The sequence below is a fragment of the Sycon ciliatum genome, chromosome 10 (genome assembly GCF_964019385.1).
Source record: "Sycon ciliatum chromosome 10, ocSycCili1.1, whole genome shotgun sequence".
NCBI lineage: Eukaryota > Metazoa > Porifera > Calcarea > Leucosolenida > Sycettidae > Sycon > Sycon ciliatum.
The window spans coordinates 12,904,025-12,913,439 of record NC_088652.1 but is presented as its reverse complement, the minus strand read 5'-3'; the positions used below and the strand labels follow the sequence as shown (position 1 = coordinate 12,913,439).

General features: G+C 47.7%; 1 protein-coding gene across 1 annotated transcript; it reads left to right on the top strand.

Annotated features, from left to right (window-relative positions):
- The first annotated feature begins 3,646 nt into the window (after nt 1-3,646).
- Nucleotides 3,647-8,996, top strand: LOC135826244 (uncharacterized). Its single transcript, XM_065338873.1, has 2 exons — nt 3,647-4,019; nt 7,020-8,996. The coding sequence occupies exons 1-2, from the start codon at nt 3,911-3,913 to the stop codon at nt 7,781-7,783; spliced, it is 873 nt and encodes a 290-aa protein (XP_065194945.1). The 5' UTR covers nt 3,647-3,910; the 3' UTR covers nt 7,784-8,996.
- Nucleotides 8,997-9,415: the final 419 nt, after the last annotated feature.

Genomic DNA, 9,415 nt, shown 5'->3' with positions numbered 1-9,415 from the left:
GTGTGTGTGTGTGTGTGTGTGTGTGTGTGTGTGTGTGTGTGTGTGTGTGTGTGTGTGTGTGTGTGTGTGTGTGTGTGTGTGTGTGTGTGTGTGTGTGTGTGTGTGTGTGTGTGTGTGTGTGTGTGTGTGTGTGTGTGTGTGTGTGTGTGTGTGTGTGTGTGTGTGTGTGTGTGTGTGTGTGTGTGTGTGTGTGTGTGTGTGTGTGTGTGTGTGTGTGTGTGTGTGTGTGTGTGTGTGTGTGTGTGTGTGTGTGTGTGTGTGTGTGTGTGTGTGTGTGTGTGTGTGTGTGTGTGTGTGTGTGTGTGTGTGTGTGTGTGTGTGTGTGTGTGTGTGTGTGTGTGTGTGTGTGTGTGTGTGTGTGTGTGTGTGTGTGTGTGTGTGTGTGTGTGTGTGTGTGTGTGTGTGTGTGTGTGTGTGTGTGTGTGTGTGTGTGTGTGTGTGTGTGTGTGTGTGTGTGTGTGTGTGTGTGTGTGTGTGTGTGTGTGTGTGTGTGTGTGTGTGTGTGTGTGTGTGTGTGTGTGTGTGTGTGTGTGTGTGTGTGTGTGTGTGTGTGTGTGTGTGTGTGTGTGTGTGTGTGTGTGTGTGTGTGTGTGTGTGTGTGTGTGTGTGTGTGTGTGTGTGTGTGTGTGTGTGTGTGTGTGTGTGTGTGTGTGTGTGTGTGTGTGTGTGTGTGTGTGTGTGTGTGTGTGTGTGTGTGTGTGTGTGTGTGTGTGTGTGTGTGTGTGTGTGTGTGTGTGTGTGTGTGTGTGTGTGTGTGTGTGTGTGTGTGTGTGTGTGTGTGTGTGTGTGTGTGTGTGTGTGTGTGTGTGTGTGTGTGTGTGTGTGTGTGTGTGTGTGTGTGTGTGTGTGTGTGTGTGTGTGTGTGTGTGTGTGTGTGTGTGTGTGTGTGTGTGTGTGTGTGTGTGTGTGTGTGTGTGTGTGTGTGTGTGTGTGTGTGTGTGTGTGTGTGTGTGTGTGTGTGTGTGTGTGTGTGTGTGTGTGTGTGTGTGTGTGTGTGTGTGTGTGTGTGTGTGTGTGTGTGTGTGTGTGTGTGTGTGTGTGTGTGTGTGTGTGTGTGTGTGTGTGTGTGTGTGTGTGTGTGTGTGTGTGTGTGTGTGTGTGTGTGTGTGTGTGTGTGTGTGTGTGTGTGTGTGTGTGTGTGTGTGTGTGTGTGTGTGTGTGTGTGTGTGTGTGTGTGTGTGTGTGTGTGTGTGTGTGTGTGTGTGTGTGTGTGTGTGTGTGTGTGTGTGTGTGTGTGTGTGTGTGTGTGTGTGTGTGTGTGTGTGTGTGTGTGTGTGTGTGTGTGTGTGTGTGTGTGTGTGTGTGTGTGTGTGTGTGTGTGTGTGTGTGTGTGTGTGTGTGTGTGTGTGTGTGTGTGTGTGTGTGTGTGTGTGTGTGTGTGTGTGTGTGTGTGTGTGTGTGTGTGTGTGTGTGTGTGTGTGTGTGTGTGTGTGTGTGTGTGTGTGTGTGTGTGTGTGTGTGTGTGTGTGTGTGTGTGTGTGTGTGTGTGTGTGTGTGTGTGTGTGTGTGTGTGTGTGTGTGTGTGTGTGTGTGTGTGTGTGTGTGTGTGTGTGTGTGTGTGTGTGTGTGTGTGTGTGTGTGTGTGTGTGTGTGTGTGTGTGTGTGTGTGTGTGTGTGTGTGTGTGTGTGTGTGTGTGTGTGTGTGTGTGTGTGTGTGTGTGTGTGTGTGTGTGTGTGTGTGTGTGTGTGTGTGTGTGTGTGTGTGTGTGTGTGTGTGTGTGTGTGTGTGTGTGTGTGTGTGTGTGTGTGTGTGTGTGTGTGTGTGTGTGTGTGTGTGTGTGTGTGTGTGTGTGTGTGTGTGTGTGTGTGTGTGTGTGTGTGTGTGTGTGTGTGTGTGTGTGTGTGTGTGTGTGTGTGTGTGTGTGTGTGTGTGTGTGTGTGTGTGTGTGTGTGTGTGTGTGTGTGTGTGTGTGTGTGTGTGTGTGTGTGTGTGTGTGTGTGTGTGTGTGTGTGTGTGTGTGTGTGTGTGTGTGTGTGTGTGTGTGTGTGTGTGTGTGTGTGTGTGTGTGTGTGTGTGTGTGTGTGTGTGTGTGTGTGTGTGTGTGTGTGTGTGTGTGTGTGTGTGTGTGTGTGTGTGTGTGTGTGTGTGTGTGTGTGTGTGTGTGTGTGTGTGTGTGTGTGTGTGTGTGTGTGTGTGTGTGTGTGTGTGTGTGTGTGTGTGTGTGTGTGTGTGTGTGTGTGTGTGTGTGTGTGTGTGTGTGTGTGTGTGTGTGTGTGTGTGTGTGTGTGTGTGTGTGTGTGTGTGTGTGTGTGTGTGTGTGTGTGTGTGTGTGTGTGTGTGTGTGTGTGTGTGTGTGTGTGTGTGTGTGTGTGTGTGTGTGTGTGTGTGTGTGTGTGTGTGTGTGTGTGTGAAGACTCTTCCTGACTTTTCTTTCATTCTCCTGGGTGGTTACCAACAGCCAGTGCATGCCGGAGTATATGGTGTGATGTGTGTGCGGGGGAAGAAAGGAAAAAAAGACAAACAAAAAAGACAAAAAATAGGGATTCACCAGAAAAAGTCACTTCAAATACATGTAGCTGTATGGTGTAGACCAGGCTGAATAGTGACGGTCGATTCTTCAGCCTTGCAAGTTGTTGAATGGTGCAATCCCAGCACAAGTTGCTATGGCTTCTGCCGTAGCATTGCAATCATTGCCTCCGGCGATGGGCGTCAAAGGTCAGGTCAGGTCAGGTGTGTGTGTGTGTGTGTGTGTGTGTGTGTGTGTGTGTGTGTGTGTGTGTGTGTAGCACAAGCTATGTCTAACATAGCTGTTCGCTATCATCGCTTCCGCGATGGGCAGGTCTGAGGTCTGAGGTGTGTGTCCCAGGGTGTGTATTATCATATTTGGGGGGGGGGGGCGCAATTTACACCCGCCTTCACAGATGGATAGGAGAAACACAACCAGCTGTTGAAGTTTCTAATTCTCGGCTTGTGTCATGCCACCACCATTCGTGATTATACCAAGGTGGCAGATGCAGCACCTCGCATTCAGGGAGGGCTAAGTGTCACAACCAGTGCCCGGCAGGGGCAAAACCTCGTTAGCTGCATCCATGTTGTTGTTAGTGTTACCCTCACCCCGAGACTCGCGAGAGTTGTGAATGCTCAGTTGACTGTGGGGGTCGTCGGCTAACAAGCCGTGAAGTACGGCATTGAGGTTTTTGTGGTGTTGTCGGATCTAGTCAGTTTGGGTCCACTGTTATCAGGCTCTCTACGTCTCTCCCTCCAGTACCTCTTATTACCAGTGCTCCTACTATCCACACCTGCATCAGTACACTACACACCGGGGAAAATTTCTCACATTCGTCTTCTCATCACTTTTCTATCTTCTCGGCATGCCGACATGAACTTTAAGTTTCTTTGTTGTTTGTCTTCATGTAGGTTCACTGTTTCGCCTGGCCTGATCCACCTGGATATAGAAAGATGTTTGCGGAGAAGACTAAAAGTGACCGGCATAGCATGACAATTCACACTGACAGTGTTCGGACTCCCTGTTTTCAGCAAACGAAACCCAGTTCTTTGCTAAAATAATAATAGTCGCATGAGTGGTGACGTTTTTGACGGTTCAAGGGTTCATACAGGTCAAAAGTACAAGCTGATATAAAAATGGCAACTGCTTGAAGTTAGTTGAGCTGGTGAGGGCTGAACTCGGTGAAGGCAGGCAAGCCAAGAAATGTAGGGCAAGGAGCGATGCTGCTCGTGATCGATTGCTGTTATCCGTTTCTTGTGTGCGACCAACGCAATGTTGTATTGCCTTACTTCGCTTTCATACAAGACTTGAAGGGGATCCACAGGTACAGAGACAATAGCTCTCTCACTCTGAATGCGATGCCCGCATATCCGTTACGTCCACATCTACGTACTTGAACCTTCATAAGTCTTTTGAAGTTTGTTCGCGAGATGGAAAGCGGTTGAAGGCGTCCATTTACTCCAATGATGAAGGGAGTTTTCAAGGAAAGAGAAGGGAAGAGGGCAAAAGCTCTGCTTCATCTACTGCTGTTGCTGTTGACCTGGTCTATCACGTACACTAAAGGTGGAGAAGGTAAGATGAAACCCTCCAAGACATTGTACATGTACAATCAGTGTCAGTCAAATAAAATCGTCGACGTAGTCTCTCTAAAGTGCAATGATTCCACTCCGAGCGGCAGCCACTTCGTTTGACTGCCAGTCGTAAAGCAATAATTAATAACACCACCACAGCTGTGGAAGCTCGAGCGATAAAATGACCTGTGTTCAATCTCCCAATACAGGCATATTTTGTTTCGCCCTGTAACCCAGACGGGCTCAGTGCCCAATACAAAGGACCGCACGAGCATGGGCATGTGATGTTTCGGCAGTCTGCAATAGCGTGGGAAGTTCCTCCAACACAGACCTAGAGATTGTGTTTGGCCCGGGGTGCAGCCGGGTAAATATCGGCCATGGCCATGCGTTGGATTAGGACATTCAATCTTGATTCAGCTGGCACCTTCTGACGATAGACCAGTATCATGCTCAAGATGAAAGTATGCAATTCCTGGCCGCTTTTATTATCTAGGTCAGGTTTTGTTGATCGAGCGATCTAGGAGGCGCGTACCTGTACTTTGATCCTTGGGGGTGGCAGCATTCTTGCGGATGCGTACAACTCTGCCTGCCCGACTCTCGCGCAAACTGTAAAATTTATTGATTATAATTTCGTTTGAACTCGGATAATGAGTCGCTGTGCTCACCTTCCACTCTTTGGTCCTACCCAACGTTGAACCTTCCAAGTTAGTTGGAAGGCTGTTGGTTTGTACACTGGAGATGTGTTATAGCTAGGTCTCAGGTCGTTGAATGTCTCAGTAGCCAGTCAGTTTTGTGCCCTGTTATCGCACTTTCCGACTGCTTATTATGTTGTCACCGTCGTGGATGGGAAATTTGAGGACACATGCCACGTACTGCTCTTTTCTCTCCGAAACTCAACACTTGCAAGCCAGATATGAAAGAAAGAAAAAATCATCAATCACACCACCGGGACTCGAACCAGGGACCTTGCTGTTCGCGAGCAATGCTCTAACCAACTGAGCTACAGTATGACTCTTATCCACAGTGATGGAAAATCTATCCTTCTTCGATCAATCAATATCTGGCTTGCATCATACTGGCAGCTCACACCAATCAAGAGGGCCCTCGGCCATTCGCTTGATATCATGGGGAGCGCATCAAACTATCTATGTCCACTGCGAGCAAATACAAATTACAATTTCAAATTTGGACTTAACGGAGAATTTTCAAAGTGTTAGGAAATTTGAGGCCACATGCCACGTACTGCTCTTTTCTCTCCGAAACTCAACACTTGCAAGCACAGTCGTGGATAGTTGCTTCATAACTCGTTCCCATGTGTTTTCTTCTTCTATTTTATATTTCGTTTGATCGCGCTTCCTTCCTAAGCGCATATCCTCTCAACACTCCTTTTGACCATTTAAAAAATAGTCCGGCTGGGCTACACCAATGAATGGAAACAGAACAAAGTTTTCTGAATTTTCGGGCAAGGCCCGTGTTCAGGAGTATCCTTCCTGCCGGAACAAAAAGCTCTCTGAGCGCACAGATGGGAAGCCCCCCCCCCCTCCGCATATGTTGCATCTACCGGTACATAGCTCTCTTTTTTCAGACTACACATAACTTACATGCACAGTGCCAGTGCCAGTCATTGAGTTCCGACCATTCTCTAGAGAGCTGCACCATAGGTTGCACAGACTACCCTGTGCTAGGTTGAGGAGCCGCAGGATGTCGAGAAATTTACCCGAGCCTTCATGGACCATGTCTCGTTTTTCAAAGCCAGTGTGCAGCAAAATCTGAACTCGGGTAAAAAAAGAAAAGAAAGAAGGAGCATGCTGGATGATGTAACATGTATTGTATGACTCTTTCTATGTTTTGTCGTGTGTTTGGTTGGTTGCATACGTGTATGTGTGTGTGCATGGGGGGGGGGGGGGGATGCGTGCCTGGGCATGTGTGTTGCATGTGCACAACCATGGATGCGTATATTAAAGGGGAAGTTAAGGCAAAAATCAAAATTTCACCAGTTGTAGTCTTTGGGGTGCTGAGTCGAATGGTCTTGGTCCGAGAAAGCTGAGACGCTCCCTTCCTACTTGAATCCCAATCGAACTCGCGCACTTCCACCGAAACTGGGTGACTGCGCCCTACGAGATGGGGATTTGTATGCAAAATGTCACTAAAAGCGCCATTTCGTTCTTATAAAAGCACGGATGACCACGATTGGCCCATATGTTGTAGTCTTTTGGACGCTGAGTCGACTGGTTTTGGTCCGAAAAGGCTGCGATGCAGCGTTCCTCCTTTATTCCCAATCGAACATGGTTGAACAAGCGGTCACGTGGTCCTGCGTACACCAGTCACCTGGTCACCGTGCCTGCAGGGTACAACTTACTAGCCTGTTTGACCTTTTTTGGGTGCACTCCTGTCACTCGAGTTGAACTCGAGTTGAACCTTGGTGTGAAATTTGTCGCCTGCTGGCGTGGTGACCAGGTGATTTGGGCACCCAGGAGCACGTGACCGCTTGTTCAACCATGTTCGATTGGGAATAAAGGAGGAACGCTACATCGCAGCCTTTTCGGACCAAAACCAGTCGACTCAGCGTCCAAAAGACTACAACATATGGGTCAATCGTGGTCATCCGTGCTTTTATAAGAACGAAATGGCGCTTTTAGTGACATTTTGCATACAAATCCCCATCTAGTAGGGCGCAGTCACCCAGTTTCGGTGGAAGTGCGCGAGTTCGATTGGGATTCAAGTAGGAAGGGAGCGTCTCAGCTTTCTCGGACCAAGACCATTCGACTCAGCACCCCGAAGACTACAACTGGTGAAATTTTAATTTTTGCCTTAACTTCTCCTTTAATATTATTCGAGGGATTCCCCAAAGGCCAAAGTCTACATCAAGGGGTTCTCCAAGAACTAATAATTATAGGTGTGATATACATGTAGAATAGGGTACAAATTTAAAAGGAAGAAAGATATTAAGATATAAAAGAAGTCTGATATTCAATGGTCCTGTGTATGTACGTGTGCCCAGATGCAAGCCAGCAGACGCTGTCCGACTTGGAAATGGTCACCAGACCCGCGAGCAGCAGTCATAGCAGCAGCAGCAGCAGCAGCAGCAGTGCCAGCTCAGCTACGCCATTTCTAACTCCACCACCACCACCACCGACGACCCGAATCAGCCTTGTTATGTTCATTTACACGCCTGTCATCGTCATTAGCATTGCCTTGGTGGGAGCTATTATCGTTATTATCACGCGGCGAGGCTCACGCCCTGATCAAATTGTTGCAGGGAAAGAACCAAGCAAGCCCACAGTCAATCTGCGTCATGCCACGAAGAAAAAGCCAGCCAACAAACAGCATGCCTCTGACAGAGCCGATGGCGGCAAGGGGGATACACATGACTCCTTTTGGGATATACCTGTGCGAGTTTCCTCCCACTTGAAGGGAAGACAGGGCAATTTGGACGTGCCAGCAAGTGGCAGGAGGTCGTGTAGCTCTCTCGAAAGCATGGCGTCCTTCCTTCACGAGAGCTTTGAGCCAGACACGGCAGCCGAGGCCCGTGCCGAGAACGATCCTGCCCTGGATTTCAGCATGGACTGGCCAACCACCGTAGTCGACCTGCCTGGGGAGCCGATGATGAAGCTACGCTACAACATCGTCACAATCTCACCGAGCAGCCAACACGAGAATCCCTTCAACAGCAGCAGCAGCACCACCACGAACGACAACAACAGCAGCAGCAGCATCGATGATGATCAGGCTGGTGTGAACAACTGCATCAATCCATCCAGCTAAGACTGAGCGGTCATTGGAATTTCAGATCCATACCAGAACTGATTGCGAGGCTAGGGACAGCCCTAAGCTACGTCCAAGGCAGAGCAAGAGCAGCTGCCGCTATTGTTCGCTACATCTGGGTACAGCCCGCAACCTGGAAAAATGCTGTAAGACTAAAAGAAGTGACTTTCCTTTGATTTATATATTCTCCAGTGACAAGAGTTTTGTTAGGTCACTCCTCTGACTCTTTGTGGAGGTGGGCACGTGGGTGAGGGAGAGAGAGAGGGAGAGAGAGAGAGAGAGAGAGAGAGAGAGAGAGAGAGAGAGAGAGAGAGAGAAAGAAAGAGAGGTAGGTAAAGGTACGAGTTCTGTCAAAGACATCCATATCTATAATTGCGACAGAGCGTGTCCACTGCATTTGCCCAAATTTTAGGTATGGGCGATAAGGTGATACGAAATGTGAACCGAGGCATTGATGAATAATCCCAACCAATACAGAATAATCAACACGGAATTATCCGGAATTGTTTGAATTGACAATTATGGTGAATTCTTCTTACCGACGACATCCTTAGTTTTCTCCTTTTATTCTTCTCCTTCTCTCTTTATTGTCCACGGTGCTCATCCTTCATTTTTTGCTTTGATTGAAAAATGTAATGCTCACCTTTCTATTTTTAATCTTATTGCGTGATAAGATAACTTCTTGAACGTAATACTATTATTGTTCTAGCAGGCCAGATAACAGGATTTACAATGTACATGTGGTCATAATCAGATTACAAAAGAGGCTCGCAAATGCATCCATTATTCTATCTTATTTTCATTTCATTTGCCAGCTTCATGCAAGTCGCGAAATGTCATGCTGACTGAGAGACTATGATACATGTACATTAAGTTGAATTTTTAGTATGGTTCTGTTTGAGAATAGGCAATCAAATTTATCTCTTTGTTTTCATCCAAACTGGGTAAGTTTGAGGAATTTTAAAACAAACGTATCACACCAATGCAGGTGGATGTATCTTTTACTTTATTCTCCCTTGTATCTTGACTTCATAGTTTGATTTTATCCAGAAAGTGTGCTTGTGGTATTTCGGTTTCCTTCTCATGGTGCTCTGCATTTTGGTACAAGGGCTGGATTGGCTTGTACATGCGAGCCGTTGCCGGTGAGCTGTTCGTGCTGGTGTTCGCAAGCGTCGTGTGGTCTCGTCCGGTCGGGAAAAGAACCTATTACTGGAAGACTACCGTTGAAGTGGGATCATGCTGCCGAGCCCTCTGATGGCACATTGACTCCACTGCGGTCTTGATTTCTCTGGCCAGGACTGCAGTCACGCCAGTAGTTTAGCTACAGCTCATGCTTGGCAGTTTTAAAGTGGCCTTTGTGAATATGCGGAGAGCCCGCATTGGAGTCACCTTGGTAACGCTAGCGTCACTGTCATGATCTTATCCAACACCAACCACTAGGCTAGGCACTATGCTTCCAAATGCAAAGAACATGTAAGGCGCTTCAATTTACTACTTTATTATATTATTAGCATGAGTTCTTTGGTGCAGGGTAGATCTACAGTGAACAGGACACGAGGTGCGCGTGCATCACTAGCTCAGCGTAGTAGCCATGGACATCAACGACATCTAGCCAGAGAGGGCCAGGCGAAA

Bases quoted from the DNA above. Each gene is read 5' to 3' on its own strand.
- LOC135826244 (XM_065338873.1), top strand. From the start codon at position 3,911: ATGATGAAGGGAGTTTTCAAGGAAAGAGAAGGGAAGAGGGCAAAAGCT. The intron at 4,020-7,019 runs GTAAGATGAAAC...ACGTGTGCCCAG, and splicing joins GTACACTAAAGGTGGAGAAG to ATGCAAGCCAGCAGACGCTG.